This window comes from Cherax quadricarinatus, chromosome 27 (genome assembly GCF_038502225.1).
Source record: "Cherax quadricarinatus isolate ZL_2023a chromosome 27, ASM3850222v1, whole genome shotgun sequence".
Lineage (NCBI taxonomy): Eukaryota > Metazoa > Arthropoda > Malacostraca > Decapoda > Parastacidae > Cherax > Cherax quadricarinatus.
Window position 1 is genome coordinate 21,119,756 of NC_091318.1, and position 22,500 is coordinate 21,142,255.

At 39.3% G+C, this 22,500-nt stretch overlaps 1 protein-coding gene across 2 annotated transcripts in view; it reads right to left on the reverse strand.

The window, feature by feature from the left end:
• The window catches only part of LOC128691031 (zwei Ig domain protein zig-8-like), a 348,642-nt gene that overhangs the window by 104,809 nt on the left and 221,333 nt on the right, over window positions 1-22,500 (reverse strand). For both annotated transcript variants that reach the window (XM_070089104.1, XM_070089103.1), the window contains one exon: window positions 22,190-22,340. In XM_070089104.1, the coding sequence (XP_069945205.1) occupies window positions 22,190-22,340 (151 nt within the window). The remainder of the gene's footprint in view (window positions 1-22,189; window positions 22,341-22,500) is intronic.

Genomic DNA, 22,500 nt, shown 5'->3' on the forward strand with positions numbered 1-22,500 from the left:
AGGTCTTACGAGAAAATTACAGGTTCTGAAACATCAAACAATAAATACAATGTCTATAGTAAAAAATAAAAACTGAAGTTTACGTATTTCAGAACTTCATTAAGCGCAACGCTCCTATTTTCCAACATACTTTAAAATTCCCCTGATGTCCCTAGTTATTAGGTTAATACAAAATTATTTTCAAACACCTAACCCTGATGGTCATTCAGCCCCTGAGAAACGAAAGATGATCAAGTTTGATTCGAGGAAAGAGAGGGTAGTACCAGCTCAAGTGTCTCTTAAAGACTTAATTCATTAAACTGTCTTCTCATTTTCTTATGAACTAAATTTCTTTTCCTCGTACCTTTGATAAATATCACTGATATTTATCTTTTCAGCTTGAGTTATTGGTCTGAAATATTTATTATAGACTTATTTTAGGCATTCGTTTTTGTATTCGATACAGGTCACACAAAACCTCTTTCCTGCAAGTGTTTTGAGCCAGTTAGAACCACGGTTAGTCATTGTCTTCTATTATGAGTCCACCATCATGTTATGGTGAGGGTAAAGAACAAAAAGACACAATACCGTGACTGGAACAATACACAGATAACCGCTTGACCATTTACAAAGTCACAATATGACTTTGTAAATGGTTCAGGTCGGATCGAAACGCCGACGTAAGCTCTCCTATGTGAGGGTTATTTGTGTACGTTGTGGGTAAGTACGTGCTGAGGCAGTCTGACGTTTCAGAGGGGAGGCTGACAGCCTGCAGAAGGTTATCTAACTTCTAAGAACATCTCAGATCCTTAGACCCCTCTCACTGGCTCGCTGTGGTACCGAGAGCGTTTACATGCTCTCTCAAACTCCATGTTCCTGAACTCTTTACACAGCGTATAAAGATCGTACAAACGTTCTGGCGACTAGAAATATATGTTAAACCAAATATATTCAGCTGTAAACTCAAGGTAAGACGTGAGGAACGATTGTCAACGAATAAACAGAATAAAAGATGTGCCATGAAAGCTTCTGGCACTGTGGGAAGAGACAGTAGAGTTGCAGTTAGTGCCGCTGATACAACCAGGTCACGGTTGTACTGGTTGAAAAACACTCCTGCCGTATGCTTCGTGGTTCAGTGGTACAGTGTTGCGTCTGCTATTGCCAGGACCACGGTCTTATCCCCCTCCCCGTCCATTCAGTTCATTCATATTCTGCTTTATTCCCATTTCTTTTTTATTCGTCTTTACCATAGTTAAAAGCCAGTTTATAGCACGGCCGAGTGCTGCAGACCTTCGAAAAGTACTTATGTTCGTGATACATATGTTGTACAATGACTCAGACTCAGGCAGACTTATGTACGTAGAATTACTAAGAAAAGCATTAAATGACTGGGTGTTGCACAGTTTATAAAAAAAATTGCAGGGGTTAATTAAATTTTTAATATACAGTGCTAGAAAAGCACTCCAAGTTATATATAAGTTGTAGAAAACACAAATTAAGTACTCTAGATGTATGTATCCGTAAATTATTTTATAAAAATGAAGTCTTGAGATGGCGGAGAAAGATTTTGAACACAAAGACCTGAGTCCTTTCAATATGACTCTTACAGCTTTAAGCGTTTCCCATTAAAATAACACTAATAATGATAATAATAATACTAATAATAATTAGAATTACTAGTCCTATGTCTTAGCTCGCTGCATCACAAAGAAACTAATGACAGGGTGAAAATCATAATAATAATAATAATAATAATAATAATAATAATAATAATAATAAATACAACTGGTAGCCCGATGTCTTAGGCCGTTGCATCACAGTGGAACTTAGATGACCGGGTGAAAATCCTAGCCCAAGAGTTCGAATCACGACCCTTCCTCTGTGCTATTATTATTATACATGCTCACTACGAGTTTTCAACACGTTATCTGACGAATGTAAAATCATTAAGGGATACTTTGGCTTTTATGGCTATGCAATCACGTTGCTGAAGTTGTAATTGCAGCAACAGGAGTAATTATGCCGTCATTAGGACCTATAATTTGGTATTAAGTGGTGAGGGGGTCAGGTACATTAGGCGTTATGAGCACAATAGGTCATCCTTCATAATGAGATGAAAGGAATATAGTCAATTGATTAGATATTTGGGTACAGTGGGACACTGTTTGCAAGCCTGTTTATTGCAACTGCATCAATTTTGTTTACTGTGTATGTTAATTAAATATACCATCTATTTGTTTATCTACGCCAAACTATAGTTGATCAGAAATGAAGCTCAGGTTGGCCTAATGAGTTCTGCCGTTGACAAATCAAACAGGTTTAGTGCATCACTGTAACTAATACACACACACACGGGACAATGTGTCGTAGGGTCGAATCCTGGCCTGCTGCAGTTTGGTAATTGATATATATATATATATATATATATATATATATATATATATATATATATATATATATATATATATATATATATATTTATATATATACATATATATATATATATATATATATATATATATATATATATATATATATATATATATATATATATATATATATATATATATATATATATATATATATATATATAATGTATATATATATATAATGTTTATATATATAATGTATGTATATATATATATATATATATATATATATATATATAATATATATATATATATATATATATATATATATATATATATATATATACATATATCAACAGTGCGACTAGCCAGGGACTCGAACCCATGCTGCTTTGGCCTGCCTCATGGTGGGCGAAAATTCATGACGCCTTAATCCACGGGACCACACAATCCTTATGAGCAACGCATCCAGCGGAACTGGATGTTGTACTCGCTACCCAAGGACATACGTTGGTGTCATCCACACCAACGTATGTCCTTGGGTATCGAGTATAACATCCATTTCCCCTGGATGTGCTCCTCTTAAGAATTGTGTGGTCCCGTGAATTAAAGCATCATGAATTTTCGCCCACTATGAGGCAGGCCAAAGCAGCATGGGTTCGAGTCCTTGACTAGTCCCAGAGTTGTTATTGAGATATATGAATGTGTATATATATATATATATATATATATATATATATATATATATATATATATATATATATATATATATATATATATATATATATATATATATATATATATATATATATGTATATGCAAAACAACCACTCTGAAAGAATAGAGAAATTCCAAGCGCTTTCGTGACTACTCACATTATCAAGGAACTATGATAATGTGAGTAGTCACGAAAGCGCTTGGAATTTCTCTATTCTTTCAGAGTGGTTGTTTTGCATATTCTGAAATCACCTGTTTACTGTGATCTTATTGCATATATATATATGTATATATATATATATATATATATATATATATATATATATATATATATATATATATATATATATATATATATATATATATATATATATATATATATATATATATATATATCGCGTCGAATAGGTAAAACTTTCGATTTTGGCTTAAATAGCAACGCTATTCTTGCCGAATAAGGCAAGCGAAAATTTGTGTATGCAAAAATTTCGCAAAAATCATTCTGAACCTAACGAAAAAAATATGTTTCATTGTCCTTGTTTATTATTAAATTATTGTAAATTTACTTAAAATTTATTTAGTTGAATTAGGTTAAATTAAATTGCGCTTGTTATAATAAGGTTAGATAATTTTCCTAAGGTTCTTTTGGCTCAAAATTATTAATTTTTACATTACCATAAATGAAAAAAATATATCTTTAATCGTATAAGAGAAAATTTTAGGAAGGACTTAATTATAATTAGTTTTTGCTAACAGACCCATTATACCTATTCGACACGACAAATATATTATTTTGTTTTTCACTGAGAATGCCGACATCAACACGTTTATACATATTCAAATTAAATAAGTTACAGAGTTCGCCAAACCTTTGGAGATAAAACGATAAAGGATTTGTAGGTTCACACACTCGCCATCTCTTGCTTGCCAGTACGAGACAGTGACAGTGAATTGGAAACAAAGGCAATGACAACTCGCATGAAAGTTGACACTCGACTCTTACGAGGTGCCTGGAACATCTTTCTGTCTTCCATATATGTTCTTTTCTTCACATAATGCTTTCGAAGAATCTGGAAAGTATCCTTATTGTTCTTATGTGTTGTTAACGCTTTGGAGATGTCATGGACTCTGCTGCTACCCACTCAGGGGATAGGAATGATTTAGAGAAATATATATCGTGTAGAAAAATCTTGGTTCGTGGTAAAAATGTTACTTTCACATTCTTTAAGCATTATTTAAACTATGTCAAAAGTATCTTCATAAAAAAAGGTCAATGCATTGCCTAACTTAGAAAATACTACACCAGTGTTTTCAATTAAGCTTAAAATATTTAAAAAAAAAGACTTAGCTGCTTTAGTAAACACGAAAGATTCGCTCTGTGTGAAGATAATATCACCTCTTAAAAGGTATGGAACGAGAAGTCTCCAGTTTATCATCGGCAGAGCTGAACACACCGTTTGGATGCAGTATACATTTATGGGACGCACACACTTATCACAGTAAAGTGGATAATTGATACAAAGTGGACGAGAGTCATTAGTGTGTGATCTACGAACACATGAGTTTCCTCTCAAGCTGACAGAACGTCCAGGTATAAGACCGAGGACGAGCAAGCCTTGTAATATAGAGCTTGATGCGGCTCACCGTATCTCTGATACTTCTGCCAGTTCCCAAAGATAGCAGCCAAAATTCTCAGATGAAAGATTCACAGAGTAGCAGACAGCATCTTGTATAGACTTGCTAGCATGAGGCAGATTTGACCTATGTGTCATCCCATTCGTTGCCAGACTCATTGACAGGTGCAGGGATCCAAATAATATTTACTATGTAGTCACATTGCTTAACTTAAAGAAAGGCATGCTAACCTAACATTAACCAAAGATATGGGTGGGCTAGACTGAAATATTCTGAGACCTGCAGTGCACTCAGGTAATTAATAAATGAAGAAAAACTCATATCTTTCGGTGTAAAAATAACTAACAAAACTGGAAGATAAAAAATTGCGCCTTATTAAAGGAAGCTGTGGTAGGAAGACTATCAGATTAAGATCTGTGAAGATGACGTCAAACTGAAGTCACGCATCAGACCAGTGAAGACCAGATCAGAAGCCTCATGAAGAAAAAAAATATTAATGGGGAAGATGTAAAATATGGCCAGGAAATGCAAATCTGATAGCAGTAAGGTACCTCTACAACGCTACTAAAACCAAAACAAAGCGTTTAAGTAGCTAAAAAGTTTTTGCAATTTTACTTATCCACCAACAAAAAAAGTAACTAAGTAGCAGCAAAACACCTTTATGGGACTACATAGGAAGCACTTAGACGCTCCTTATGAAGCTTCAACTAGATTAACTGAGGTTCATGAGAGGGAGAGGCGATTTAAAATTACATTTACCAGAGAACTAACCTGGTCTAGGAAGACCTACCTGGGATTACAAGAACAACAACTGTATTTACTACAGAGCGAAGAAGACCTACCTGGGATACACAAGAACAATGATTGTATTTATTAATATAGTAAGAATACCTACTTGCGGTTACAAGATCAACGGCTGTATTTACTTAAGAACTAAGAAGATATACCTGGGGTTACAAGAACGACGACTACATTTATTTAGGGACTAAAAAGACCTTCATAAAATTCCAGGTACACCGTCGGTATGAACTTAACGGCTAACACCCTCACGAGCGTACAAACCACTCGGGGTTAGTGAAGATGAGAAATTATCTTCGAGATTTACACCAGAAAAGAGAGGATCAGATTTTTTTTTGAGAGAGTTGTGAGTCAGATGATGCAGGAGGATATCTGTAGAAGCTTTTAGGATATATACGAACACACTTTGTGAAGAACAAGTGACGGAGCCACACCTCAGGCCAAGATGGAGATACAGAGAATGTGGATGTATAGCACACTCTTCCCACACATCCTCCCTGAGGTATTACAGTTCACACAGAAACAATATTCCAGAGGAATCATAGCGAGAGAGGTTTAAACGCATTAGAACATTTATTCCCTGTGTACTCGGAGCAGAGGTCACACAATGTTGTTAGTTTATGCGTCAGAGAGAAAAAAATTACCTGACACCGGCCCTTTGTCATAAGATGACCCCTTCAGTGGTGCTGGCACTAATATCAGAGGCGTAGCAAAAGTGTGTCGAAGGTCACATGAAGGTGGAGTTGCCATTGGCTGTATGACGGTGCCGCAAAAGCTACCGTCTGCTGACTCGCTAGTGCTGGAGTCGGTGTTTAATAAACTAGAAGTATTTCAGTCGTTGTGCGATCCGAGAAAGGTATCAGTGCATGCAAAAGGAATAGTGCAGAGTGGTGGTAAAATTCAAATGCTTCAAAATATAAAGATTTGTATCATATGAATATGCATGAATGTATGTATGTATGTATGCATGTTTATACGCTTTTGTATGTGTAAGCATATGTGCATGAAAGTGTTTTTTTTGCTTATGTATGCGTGTATTAGTATACACTTCTGTATATGTACCGGTGTGTATGTGTATATGTTTTCTTGCGTAAGTGTAAGTACACTTTTGTGTATGTATGAATGTGCATATTTATACAAGTGTGTACATATACGTGTGCATATGTATTCTTGTGTATGTATGTGTGCATATGTATTCTTGTGTGTAGGTATGTGTGCACATGTATTTACAGATGTACTATTATGCATATTTATACCTATAAATAAGTATACATGAATATGTGTACTTGATGTGCGCATTTATGTATGTATCCCTGAGTGTATGTGTATGTATCCTTATCAGTATATGTGTGCTTATATATACGTGTACGCATATATACATGTGCATGTCTGTGTACAAATGTATCAACAACAAAGGCTGGCTGTAATTAACCGAAAATGGAGTCCGATTTCCGTAGAGTTAACTGAAAAAGTCGTTGTTTTGCCATTTATATCGCTAATAGCAATAGAACATAGTAATGAAAGTTTGAAGCCGATTAGAAGAGGAATTCTCGAGTAATTGATCCGATTCCAAATATTCGAAGTTATATTAACAATTTCAATAGAATTTGAATTCTGCACCTACACATACACTAACTTGTGAGACGTCATCCTTCCTTTAGAATGCATCACTGTTAATAGTTTGAAGTCGATCTGTTGAGGCATTTCTTGGTTACTGAATGCACATCATTGCCATTGTTTATTCAATAAAATTAGTAGCAGTAGAATAATAAAAATCTAGAGGATTTTGGAAGTCACCACATCTATTCCTAGCTGTGGTGAATACTGCAGCAGGCCTACAGGCCCATACTAGGGCATCTACCCATGCCAATTGTTCCAAGAATCTTATCCTAGTTATCGTACATCTGAATTGAAATTTTAGACCCTAATGGGTGAGGCGTTCTCGGGTTACGAGCTAAATAAAAATGAAAAGTTGGTAAAAGAAAATTTCTAGCAACCACTTTAAGATCCCCTCTCAGGGATACCAAATAAAACAAAAAGTTAAAGGTCGTGCATCACCGAGTCCAACACAGGTAAGCCACCAGTCGTTGCTGCCGTGGCTAGGCTCTGAGCGTTTGGCTACTTCACCTTCACACCTGTGTTTACAGCCGAGTCACAGCCAGAGTGGCAGCGCCACTGAACGACTCATCTTACAGACCAGTGTCATGGTTCCTCTCTGATGAATAAACTTACAACAACGGGTGGAGACACAGTACTGATATATTACAAAATAAACCCTTCACACACTCGCAGCAGTTTTCGGAATAAAAGTTACAAAATAAGAAACTCATGTGTGGAAGCTTGGAGTTGTCAGATATTTTCCGGGTCGGGAGAAGGTCGTGATAAATGATGCTTGTTTTTGGCAGACGGGAGTATGTGATGCTGCGTCTCCCTGGAATAATAACTATGATAAAGCACCGAGGAACAAATTTTAGCTACGAAGCTTCGTGCGATAAAAAACTAGATCTCCCAAAAAATTAAAAAAAAAAAATGACATCGGACGAGGCTATTTTCTTGTTTTGAAGTTTAGAGTGACTGGAGCCTAGATTATTATTATAATAAAAAAGAAGCGCTAAACCTACAAGGGTCATACAGCGCCGACTGGAGCCTAGAGCAGCTCAAGGCTGGAGGAAGCTATTTGTGATGTCTTATTTGTGGTTACCTTAATAAATTCTTTGTTGTTACATGAGCAATGTTCATGGTGGGAGGTACCTTGATGCTGGCCAGGGCTCTTGATCTAAGGAATTGAACCTGTGTTCCAATTCCTTCATTCGAGCCTGAATGACTTCCATTTCCCCCAGGTGCTGTATGACCCATACGGGTTTAACTTTTCCCCATGACAATGATGATGATAATAATAATAATAATAATAATAATAATAATAATAATAATAATAATAATAATAATAATAATAATATTAATAATAATAATAATAATAATAATAATAATAATAATAATAATAATAATATTAATAATAATAATAATATTAATAATAATAATAATAATAATAATAATAATAATAATAATAATAATAATAATAATAATAATAATAATAATAATATATGCTCGTGTCATCCCGTCTTCCGTGTTAAGGCTCTTGTATCACTATTATATACTGACATGTTTGTTAGCATTGCAAAATATGCGGTTATCGACATTTTACCGAGAAGACGTTTCGTCCTCCAGGGACTTTTCCCCTGTTGGACGAAACGTCTTCTCAGTAAAACGCCAGAAACCGCATACTGTGTCTTGCTAAAGTGCTTATTATGATTTGTTCAGCTGTCAGTGATTGTACAGCAGCATGACCTCATCTTGTACCACTCTGTGACGAAGTCTATGTACAAACACTGTTGTGGCATTAAAGAAATAATTTTTTATAATTGTGATCTTTCGTTCTCTGTCGACGGTGGTAAAAAAAACCTCCGTTATCCATTTTTTTTCTCTTATCTATTTATGATGTTCGTAGTCACCATGTCTTCTCTCTTTTTCTTCAACCAACGAATGCTGACATTTCCAGAGTTTTCAGGATTTGAAGCTTGGTGGAACATTTTTTTTTCGTATTAAATTAGGTGACATTACACTGTGTTGTTTACCTGCTCTATGTTACTGATACATAGCGGGAACAAGAGTTAGCTATGTTTCCATGTTATATTTTATCATGTTGGCCGGTTATTATCCACTCAGGATTGTAATCTTCACATAAATGATCGTACATTGTCTACCGCTACTTCGACTTCGTCTCATGAACGTGATACACCTGCAGAGGTTCCTGTATTTTCGGGAAGTGAGGCGATTTCTCTGTAATTGTTCGGGGCTTTCTGTTGGTAGACCTTAGGATAACTGAGAGAGAGAGAGAGAGAGAAAGAGAGAGAGAGAGATCTGTCATTTCAGCAGAGCTTTCAACACAGGAGGGATGTGGGTGGCCTTACTGTTATGTACAAGGACAATGTTGTAAAAGTCCCACACTTGGATCCACTTCGAGGACAGTGTGAAGCAAGTTTCTATACCACAAGACGGGCAGAAAGCAACAACTTCACTCTGGCTGTACCCTTCTCCAGAACATCACTTCATCTGAGATCATTTATCCCCTGGATGACTCGAGTATGGAACACATTCGTGCAGCATTATGATGTCAACGAGATAAAGTCAGTTGATCAGATGAAAATGCTGGCCCACAGATGGCTCCAATTTCACCCTGTTCCCTACTTGTATGTCTCATAACAATAAAAATGCTTTCAAATGAGATGATGTAGGTAACAGCTCTTAGCTTGTCAATAAAGCTAGGGATCCTTAACCTTACCTTGTCAAACCCTGTGTAAAAAGAGAGAGAGAGGTAGAGAGAGAGAGAGAGAGAGAGAGAGAGAGAGAGAGAGAGAGAGAGAGAGAGAGAGAGAGAGAGAGAGCACCCCCACCACCCCATCCCCATCTGCACCCCCACCTCCCCATTCCCACCTGCACTCCCACGTCCCCATCCCAAACTGCACCCCCACCTACCCATCCCCACCTGCACCCCCATCTCCCCTCCCACTGACAGTCCCATCAGTTCATATTCCCTACCTTCATCCCCTTCCTTCTCTATTTATCCTCATACTCCTCTCCAGCTCTTTACTTCCACTATTATCTTCGTCCCATTCCTCACTTTCCCCTCTGTATTTTTTTCCATTCTTTCATTCCCTCCCATTTTAATTTCTCCCATCCTTTGCTCGCTTTTTATCTCTTCTTCCTTTCCCTTCCCTTCCCAACCCCCCTGTTTACACTCTTTGCCACTTCACTCCCTTCTTTTATCCTCTCCTCTGCCATCTCCTTTCCACATTATTCTATTCCCTCTCACCTCCATTCCTTCTTTCCCTCGTCTCCTTGACATTCCTCTCGTTCTCTTACTTCCCTCTCTCTCTCTCTCTCTCTCTCTCTCTCTCTAGTCTACTCTTTTTCTGTTCCTTCATTTGAATTCCTCTCCCCTCCCTTCCCTTCACAATATTTGCAGTTTTATCCTCAGTTTAAAAATACTGTAAAAGCACAATACTAAGACTGAAGCATTGTAGCGTTTTTAAGAACACACACACACACACACACACACACACACACACACACACACACACACACACACACACACACACACACACACACACACACACACACACACACACACACAAAACTAATAAAGAACAATGACAAACTTACTGGAGATAAAGAGGCAGTTGTGTGATATTTCAGAACATTTCAGTATATGTTCGCAAGAGAAGACTTTTCAAATAAAATGCTTTAAACTCCAAACAGAGAGCTGAAATGAAGGACACTGAAATATCTTAAGGGAAAAGTAAGGAAATCATTTTTGGGTGTAGACAAGAAAACAACAGTGGGACCAAACGTAGTATCACCATGGATTTAAAGGAAAATATACATAAACGTTTAACTATCTACTTCGGAAAAATTTTTGGGATTTCACTATAAGAGAGGAAAACTTGCAGGTAGATTGACGATGGCACACAACTTGTTATATACTTATAGAAAAAAGGTAACAAGGAAGACACTTTAAATTATAGGTCAGTTTTGCTGGCAATTGTTGTAAAAATATTTAAAAAGGTCATAAGAGGAGAATAGAAAAAATACTTTGAGTGTACAAACGCACTAATTAGTAAACAATTCGGTTTCCTGTGTGGAAATTCATTTATATCATATTCATATATATCACGAAAATTGTTGAAGAAAGAAATGGATGGACAGACTGTACTGATCTAGACAAATTTGGAAACTGCACAATATAGTTGGAACAAAAGGAAGACTTACATAACATAAGAAACTTTCTGTTTGAAAGGAAAATGCGAACACTTGTAAGAGGAAAAATATACTCTTTGGGAGATGCTACGAGTGGGGTGCCACAAGGATCTGTACTTGCACCGATTATTTTTATATTTTATGTAAACTACTTAAAGAAGGAATTAAAAACTACATGAATACGTCTGCGAATAGTACAAAAATCTTAGGTAAGATAAAAAATAAAAAAATAATGTAAATCCCTACAGGATAACTTGGATAAACTAACCAAAAGGAGTAATAAATGATGGAATTTAATGTAAATAAATGCTTTGTAATAGAAACAGGAAAACTTGAAGTCAAGCATCATGAAGAACATAGACTGTAACAAAGCATTGAAATTACCTGACAGAGAAGGGGGATCCAGGAGTTATTGTTTACACGGGAAAAGTTTCGACGGAAGCTCATGTAAATAAAATTCTGAGAAACTCGGATGCAACATTGGCAAATATTAAAGATGTATTCAGATATCTGATGATGAAATGTTGAAGTCATTTGAAACAGATGTTAGATAAAAACTGGACTATTTACCAGAGCGAGAAAATACTATTGACGAAACGTTGTGAATAAAGATGAATGAATAGATGAAGACTTTTCAGCACATGAGGCCGCAGTTGCAACATGAGGCCACAGCTGCAACATGAGGCCACAGCTGCAACATGAGGCCACAGCTACAACATGAGGCCACAGCTACAAAATGAGGCCACAGCTGCAACATGAGGCCACAGCTGCAACATGAGGTCACAGCTACAACATGAGGCCACAGCTGCAACATAAGGTCACAGCTACAACATGAGGCAACAGCTACAACATGAGGCCACAGCTACAACATGAGGCCACAGCTGCAACATGAGGCCATAGCTACAACGTGAGGCCACAGCTACAACATGAGGCCACAGCTACAACATGAGGTCACAGTTACAACATGAGGCCACAGCTACAACATGAGGCCACAGCTACAACATGAGGCCACAGCTACAATATGAGGCCACAGCTACAACATGATGCCACAGCTACAACATGAGGTCACAGCTGCAACATGAGGTCACAGCTGCAACATGAGGCCACAGCTACAACATGAGGCCACAGCTACAACATGATGCCACAGCTACAATATGAGGCCACAGCTACAACATGATGCCACAGCTACAACATGAGGTCACAGCTGCAACATGAGGTCACAGCTACAACATGAGGCCACAGCTAAAACATGATGCCACAGCTACAACATGAGGTCACAGCTACAACATGAGGCCACAGCTACAACATGAGGCCACAGCTACAACATGAGGCCACAGCTACAACATGAGGCCACAGCTGCAACATGAGGCCACAGCTACAACATGAGGTCACAGCTACAACATGAGGCCACAGCTACAACATGATGCCACAGCTACAACATGAGGTCACAGCTGCAACATGAGGTCACAGCTCCAACATAAGGCCGCAGCTGCAACATGAGGTCACAGCTGCAACATGAGGTCACAGCTCCAACATAAGGCCGCAGCTGCAACATGAGGTCACAGCTGCAACATGAGGTCACAGCTCCAACATAAGGCCGTAGCTGCAACATGAGGTCACAGCTGCAACATGAGGTCACAGCTCCAACATAAGGCCGCAGCTACAACATGAGGTCACAGCTCCAGCATAAGGCCGCAGCTACAACATGAGGTCACAGCTGCAACATGAGGTCACAGCTCCAACATAAGGCCGCAGCTGCAACATGAGGTCACAGCTACAACATAAGGCCGCAGCTGCAACATGAGGTCACAGCTACAACATGAGGTCACAGCTGCAACATGAGGTCACAGCTACAACATAAGGCCGCAGCTGCAACATGAGGTCACAGCTACAACATAAGGCCACAGCTGCAACATGAGGCCACAGCTACAACATGAGGTCACAGCTACAACATGAGGCCACAGCTACAACATGAGGCCACAGCTACAACATGAGGCCACAGCTACAACATGAGGCCACAGCTACAACATGATGCCACAGCTACAACATGATGCCACAGCTACAACATGAGGTCACAGCTGCAACATGAGGTTACAGCTACAACATAAGGTCACAGCTGCAACATGAGGTCACAGCTGCAACATGAGGTCACAGCTGCAACATGAGGTCACAGCTGCAACATGAGGTCACAGCTGCAACATGAGGTCACAGCTACAACATAAGGCCGCAGCTGCAAACCGAGAAGACAGTGAAGACATGGGGATACAATATTTTTGTCTTCACAGAGTGTTAAACCAATAGAATGAATTACGAAGTAGTCGGTCCTACAACCAGTGGAATTAAAAGAAAATATATATGATTAAAATTTACTCAGGTGAGAGCACCACAAGTATAGCGCTGCTTCTGTAGGAAATTACATATAGGTATTACAACTGGTATGTAGAAGATCCCTGGTGGGCGACACGTTTCCTTAGTAAATGGCTTAATACCCGCAAACTTAATCTACTTATATAACTTATATAAATTACACACACACACACACACACACACACACACACACACACACACACACAATAATATACTTCTAGAATGGAATCCATTAAGCGGCAGTATAAGCTATAATCTGAACAGTGATGAAGGTTCACCAGTATCACAGTCCTCCTGAAACTGCGTGTAGGTAATCTCAAATAATTACCAGATCAAAAATAGGCAATAAAAATAGCCACAAATAGGTAATAGGAAATCACAAATAGTTAACTCAGAGGAAGTAATCACAAACAGGCGGCCGTTATTTGGTTGAGGTCAGATTGTCACAATATTGGGTGTCGATGTATCAACAGTACTGAACGAGGCAATTACCACTGGCGCTGGTTCCTCCCTCTAGATTCATTGAAGCAAGGCAGGCAACCACCTCTACTCTCACACCCCTCTCACACTGGCGTTACTACTCTCACACTGGCGTTACTACTCTCACACTGGTGTTACTACTCTCACACTGGCGTTACTACTCTCACACTGACGTTACTACTCTCACACTGGCGTTACTACTCTCACACTGACGTTACTACTCTCACACTGGCGTTACTACTCTCACACTGACGTTATTACACTCACACTGACGTTACTACTCTCACACTGGCGTTACTACTCTCACACTGGTGTTACTACTCTCACACTGACGTTACTACTCTCACACTGGCGTTACTACTCTCACACTGACGTTACTACTCTCACACTGGCGTTACTACTCTCACACCGGCGTTACTACTCTCACACTGACGTTATTACACTCACACTGACGTTACTACTGTCACACTGGCGTTACTACTCTCACACTGGCGTTACTACTCTCACACTGACGTTACTACTCTCACACTGACGTTACTACTCTCACACTGGCGTTACTACTCTCACACTGGCGTTACTACTCTCACACTGGCGTTGTTAATCTCACACTGGTGTTACTACTCTCACACTGGCGTTGTTAATCTCACACTTGTGTTAATACTCTCACACTGGCGTTGTTAATCTCACACTGACGTTACTACTCTCACACTGGCGTTGTTAATCTCACACTTGTGTTACTACTCTCACACTGGCGTTGTTGATCTCACACTTGTGTTACTACTCTCACACTGGCGTTGTTAATCTCACACTGGTGTTACTACTCTCACACTGGCGTTGTTAATCTCGCACTGGCGTTCCTACGTACACACATTGGCGTTTCTACTCATACACTGGCGTTCGCATGCTGCAGGCGTAACCAGAGGAATCGAAATTTGTACGCTTTTAATTGCCTCGTTATTGCCAGCAAGTTAACAAATTGCATCATTGCTTCCAGTGCAGCTAAAATGTCAGAGAATTAGTGAACGTGAAATCTTAATGACATCTGAACTAACGTTTGTGTGTGTGTGTGTGTGTGTGTGTGTGTGTACTCACCTAATTGTACTCACTTAATTGTGGTTGCAGGGGTCGAGATTCAGCTCCTGGCCCCGCCTCTTCACTGACCGCTACTGGGTCCTCCTTCTCCTTGCTCCATGAGCTTTATCATACCTCGTCTTAAAACTATGTATGGTTCCTGCCTCCACTACATCGCTTGCCAGACTATTCCACTTCCTAACAACTGTAGCTGAAGAAATACTTCCTAACATCTCTTTGACTCATCTGAGTCTTCAGCTTCCAATTGTGAGCCCTTGTTTCTGTGTCCCATCTCTGGAACATCCTGTCTCTGTCCACCTTGTCTATTCCACGCAGTATTTTGTATGTCGTTATCATGTCTCCTCTGACCCTTTTGTTCTCCAGTGTCGTCAGACCAATTTCCCTTAACCTTCTTTCGTAGGACAATCCCCTTAGCTCTGGAACCAGCCTTGTTGCAAACATTTGCACTGTCTCTAATTTCGTGACGTGTTTGACCAGATGTGGGTTCCAAACTGGTGATGCATACTCCAGTATGGGCCTGACGTACACAGTGTATTGTCTTGAATGATTCCTTACTGAGGTACCGGAACGCTATTCACACTTTTGCCAGGCGACCATATGCCGCAGCAGTTATTTGGTTAATGTGTGCTTCTGGCGACGTACTCGGTATTATACTCCCCCCTAGATCTTTCTCCTTGAGTGAGGTTTGCAGTCTTTGGCCGCCTAGCCTATACTCTGTCTGCGGTCTTCTTTGCCCTTCTCCGATCTTCATGACTTTGCATTTAGTGGGGTTAAATTCTAGGAGCCAGTTCCTGGACCACGCGTCCAGCCTGTCCAGGTCTCTTTGTAGACCTCTCTGGTCCGCGTCTGATTTAATTATCCTCATTATCTTCACATCATCTGCAAACAGGGACACTTCTGAGTCTATTCCTTCCGTCATGTCGTTCACATATACAGAGAATAGCACTGGTCCCAGGACTGACCCCTGTGGGACCCCGCTCGTCACAGGCGCCCACTGTGATATCTCATCACAGACCATGACTCGCTGTTGCCTCCCTGTTAGGTATTCTCTGACCCATTGCAGTGCCCTTCCTGTTATATGTGCCTGATCCTCCAGCTTCTGTAGAGGAACTGTGTCGAAGGCCTTCTTGCAGTCCAAGAAAATGCAATCAATCCACCCCTCCCTCTCATGTCTTACTTCAGTTACCGTGTCATAAAACTCCAGAAGGTTTGTGACACAGGATTTGCCTTCCATGAATCCGTGTTGGCTGTCGTTTTTAACCTTATTCTGCTCCAGGTGCTCCACCACTCTCCTCCTGATAATCTTCTCCATGACTTTGCATACTATTCACTTCAGTGACACTGGTCTGTAGTTTAGTGCTTCAATTCTGTCTCCTTTCTTAAAAATGGGGGCTACATTTGCCATCTTCCATACCTCAGGTTGTTGCCTAGTTTCAAGGGATGTGTTGAAGATTGGGGTTAGTGGCACACACAGTGTCTCTGCTCCCTCTCTAAGGACCCACGGAGAGATGTTGTCTGATCCCAACGCCTTTGAGGTATCAAGGTCACTAGGAGCATTTTCACCTCCTGGTTTGTGTGTGTGTGTGTGTGTGTGTGTGTGTGTGTGTGTGTGTGTGTGTGTGTGTGTGTGTGTGTGTGTGTGTGTGTGTGTGTGCTTGTGTGTGCGCTCACGCGCTGTGTTTTCAGGGGTCGAGGCACCGCATCCAACCACGCCACTAAACAATAGGCAGGTATTTAAGGGTTCCTGGTATCGTGCGTGCAGCCATACCCATTGGCGTGAGTGTGAGTATTTGTGAGCGGTATTGTTATCTAGGTCCGTGCCTGTTTGATGTGAGATTATTTATGTGTATACTCTCTCTCTCTCTCTCTCTCTCTCTCTCTCTCTCTCTCTCACACTCCAATTTCTTTGCAGTTTCTTGTACTTGCTTCCTGGTTGCTACTATTAGCAATTCCGTGTTCGCAGTCACTGCCTCGTGTATCACGGCACTTCACGGCACTGTGAAGTGGCGTCACGAGTACTACTGACGGTAACACTTGTCCAGCTCTCACATCAGCTTCCAGCGCTTATGCAAATGTCTGGTCTCGCTGATCTGTTTCCATAAGTCCTCTTCTTAATAGCTTGAGGCTCTAGATGCTAACTCTCATACATTTCATCATAGTTTGAGGCTCTTGTAGCTCACTTTTCTACTTTTCCTAGTAGTTTAAGGCTCTTGTAGCCCACTTTCCTAAATTTTCCTCATAGTATGAGGCTCGTGTAGCATACCCTCCTACATCTCCTCAGAGCTTGAGGAGATGTAGGAGGGTAAGCTACTTTTTTCGCGGGACTATTTGCGTTTTCATTTTGTTTCTATTTACCGGCTTGTAAATTTGCCTTTTTTTAATGTCTGCTTTTAATCGTGTTTTTAGGTCTGGTTTTAGTCTGCTTTAAGCCTACGTAAGAGCCTATTATTACTGAACATGGTTTAAGAAATGATTTTCAATTGGCCTGATTTTAGAAATGCCTTTAAGGCCAGTTTTGTAGGCATACCTTTTATTCATGGCTCTATTTTTGTTATATTTGTCTATTTGTCTAACTTAGTTTCGTGTGTCTGTGATGTATATCTATTGCAGCGACTCTTTGGCAGAAATCTGTTTTATGTGTCTGTGATAAATAACTGATTTGCAAGTTATTTCTAGAAGCCTAATACTGCGTATCTTCTATACAAATCTGTTTTTGAAAAACAGTGGTCAAAATACTGTTTATTTTTTTAGTGACAGTGATAGAAATCTGCTTGTGTGTGTATATGATAAGCACCTTCACGGTGTGTGTGTATATACACGAACATGAGAACGTAAGAATGTCTTTATTGGAAGCGTTACTGCCCTGGGACCTCGATCACTCCATATGACACAAGAGAATAAAAGAATACAGTTTATAGCGGAGATGGCATGTCTTTGATGAAGATCGTATGAAGACGTCAGTTAAGATAACTGCTGTGTCGCGTGGCAACGGGGAAAAGGATCCAGTCTGTAAGGTACCGTGCTAGAAATATTACCGGAGATGTGGTAGTGATCTTAGTGAAGAAGATAGGGAAAGTTAAATATGTACGAGGTGTAGTGTACACTCGCTGCACTGCTATATCTTAGAAAGTATACTCGTAGAAGAATATAGAATTCCGGATATGTGTATAAATTGTAAAATTTACAGAATAACAAGGAAATGCAAAAGTATTTTAATAACAATGCAATAAATTATATATATGTATATGTCGTGCCGAGTAGGTAAAATTGGTCAGTTAGCAAGAACTCATTTAAAATTAAGTTCTTTTGTAAAATTTTCTCATATACATTTAAAGATTTTTTTTATCATTGATGTTAATGTAAAAGTTAATTATTTTGTACCAAAAGAACCTTAGAAAACTTACCTAACCTTATCATAACAAGTGTAAATAAGTTTAGCCTAATCCAATTAAATACATTTTAGATAAGTTTGCAATAATTTAATAATAAACAAACACAATGAAATACACTTTTTCTCGTTAGGTTCAGGATGACTTTTGCAAAATAATTGCATATACAAATTTTCGCTTGCCTTATTCGGCAAAAAGAGCGCTGCTATTTAAGCCAAAATCGCAAGTTTTACATATTCGGCACGATATATATATATATATATATATATATATATATATATATATATATATATATATATATATATATATATATATATATATATATATATATATATATATATATGAATGAATTCGGAATAATATACATTAATGTATAAGAAAACTGAAAGTAGATAAGCGGAAATAAAATCATTAAACATTGCTTCTTCTACTATATTACTAGGTTATTTATGAGCACTTTATGTGTGGCTTAATTCCTCGCATCAAGAGCCAGACACCAGGATATTCTCTGCCACCAGATTCTGCTGAAACTTTCAAATCCACACACTCTCTCTCTCTCTCTTTCTCTCTCTTTCTCTCTCTCTCTCTCTCTTTCTCTCTCTCTCTTTCTCTCTCTCTCTCTCTCTTTATACACAGGGTTTGACAAGGTTAAGGATCCCTAGCTTTATTAACAAGCTATTTACAGGTTAAGGTTTCCTAACTTTATTGGCAAGCTAAGAGCTGTTACCTACATCAGCTCATTTGAAAGCATTTTTATTGTTATGAGACATACAAGTAGGGAACAGGATGAAGTTGGAGCCATCTGTGGGCCAGCATTTTCATTTGATCAACTGACGTTATCTCGTTGACATCATTATGCTGTACGAATGTGTTCCATACTCGAGTCATCCTGGGTATGTATGATCTCAGATGGAGTGATGTTCTGGAGAAGGGTACAGCCAGAGTGAAGTTGCTGCTGACTGCCCGTCTTGTGGTATAGAAGCTTGTTTCACGCTGTCCTCGAAGTGGCTCTCTCTTTACACATGGTTTTAAAAGGTTAGGATAAGATTCCTAACTTTATTTATAGGCTAAGAGCTGTTACCTACATCAGCTCATATGAAACCTCTCTCTCTCTCTCTCTCTCTCTCTCTCTCTCTCTCTCTCTCTCTCTCTCTCTCTCTCTCCTTCTCTCTCGTTCTTTCTTTCGTAACCACATTTAGATCCTCTTGCATATTTGCATATTAATTTATTCACAGGTGGTTCAGGTCTGGTGCACACTCTTTCGCCACCTTCTTTATTAACTCCTGATTATTTTCTCCCCCTCAGTGATCTCTCTCTCTCTCTCTCTCTCTCTCTCTCTCTCTCTCTCTCTCTCTCTCTCTCTCTCTCTCTCTCTCTCTCTCTCTCTCTCTCTCTCTCTCTCTCTCTCCAATAAAATAAGTCACTGCTAATATATTTTCCTGTGGTAACTCTCCCGACCCTCTGAAATTATTTGGTGAATTACACACGGTGTGAAAACTGGGTTAACAGTTTTACAGTTTTTGTTTTATTGGCAAGGGAAGCGCTAAACCCTTATTGGCCCTGTTGCGCCTGGGGGGAATGAGAGGCATTCAGATTCGATCCAAGGAAGTTAAATTAAGTAAATCCAGTTCTTTAGATCAAAAGCCCCTTCACCTCCAGTGATTCATTGACACCCTTTACAAAATATTCCTCATCTTAATATTATTTCTCATAAGACGCATGAGCAACATTTAGGTCACATTACTGCCGCATCTTTATTGTGGAAACATTTCGCTCAGCATTTCCTCAGTCTTTATAATCTGACGGACTAATAACCTCCAGCTGGGTTTGGAGCTTAGTTATGATTTTATTAATAATAATGACCTTCAAATATTCCATTATGTCTTTCAGCCTCCAGAACTACTCTCTGTATTGGACTGACAAAGCCACTGGTGGGCGAAACGTCTCCACAATATACTCAGGTGATGGACATGTGTCTTATTGGTCCGCTGGTCAGCTTTGTATATGATTATTATGCTGTTTTTAAGTCACTAAGCATCACTATCTTGAGCAATATGTGCTTAATTGTCCACTTATTGAGAAATATAGAGATAGTATAATAACCTGTGTGACATATTAAGATATCTTATTAATGAAAATAAGATACTAGATATATTAAGCAAATTTCCTAAATTTTCTTGTAACAGATAAGTGAACTGTAGATATAAATCCAAATGTACACCTGTGAACCCATTTTGGGCCTAGTTCCTAGACCTTTTATGTATCCATATGCTCTTGCGCTACCGTCCACAGGATGGATATGGAGTGCACAATAAACTAGCCACTTCGGTGGCAAAATCTTAGCATCTCTCCCTTTCAGTACCTTCACGTTAGGAGAGTTCAGTGTTTACTTCACTTGCTGCGAGGATGGTCGCTAGAATGGACTGTGAAAACACGCAACACAAGTCAGGCCACTGGAGGCAATACATTGCAAAATTATCATAATTATCCCAGCGCAGTATATCGCTAATTATCATAATTTCGGAGTGGGACTCTTTATTGACACCCGGGAAGTTCTTGAGGACAACTGCGTTAAATATAAAATTTCAGAAATAAAAGTGGAATTTTATGTCGAAGAGTTAATTATCGGACTTGGCTCACAGCCTGTGTAATTATGGAGCGAGAGGGGAAGGGCTTTAGACGCCACACCTATGTTCCCTTTTCTTCCTGTTCTTTGTCTTCCCTTTCCCTCTTTCTCCTTGTATTTTGTCTCTTTAACTGTCTGTCTCTCTTTCCCACCCTGCCTTTCTCTCTTGGTTTCGTATATATATATATATATATATATATATATATATATATATATATATATATATATATATATATATATATATATATATATATACATATTGATGCGTTATCCCAGCAGATAAGAGTTCGACTGTAAAAAGAAAAAATGAGTGGGCCACGAGAGACGAAGGTCCAGTAACACAATTCACTGAGTACACAAGTTCATGGAATATGTCAAAAAAACACAAGTTGCAGAACAATAACTTTTTAAACTGGGATAATATCTGGCTCAGTGAAGAGCTTCATCAAATGAAAGTAAAGCTCTAAATAGGGCGAAAAGTTGTGGGAATATACGCTTGTTCAACATCGAGTCTCAGTGCTTGTCGGCACCACGCTGTCATCTGTGCTCCTCAAATGGGAACCGTCGTGGCTAATGTACCGCTGGAAGAGTAAGGATTCGTGTAAGGCATTTGGAAAGTTTTTCTTTGTCCTACTTGGACCCAGAGGTTTGCATAAAAAAATATGTTTACTCTTTCTCCAGCGAGACTTCAACTTCACCCAAATTTTACTGGTCTGAGAGTCTGGATGGTGTCAAGGGTCAAGTGTCACCAACATGGTACTGACCTCAGGTTAAACGGCATCAGATGGTACTAACAAGGGACTGACCTGAAGTTAAAGGTTAAATGAAATTAAATGGCAATAACAAGGGACTAAATTGCGGTGGTAGCAACTAGAAGTTACCCCGAGGTTCTGGATGGGGTCATCAGGTGACGCGGGACTGACCTGGGACCCTCAGCGTGAACGGGTGCGTAGTTGTGGAGCCAGGTGATAGGTCCAGGGGGTTTTGGAGGTGCCTGCACCCAGCAAGTGAGTAGGAGACGAGAGCCAGCCTCCACGTACACCTCTGCTGGCCCTGGTATCACCGCTCCTCCCACTGTAAAGAGGAAATTATCATGGTACAGGTGACAGGATATATACAGAGAGGTTCATTTTCCCTTAACGTATATACGCTGAGAGTTGATTTTTAATCAATATTTTAGGAATTACCCCCCCTCCCCATGAATCAACTAGTCATGGTACATCTCTGGATACAA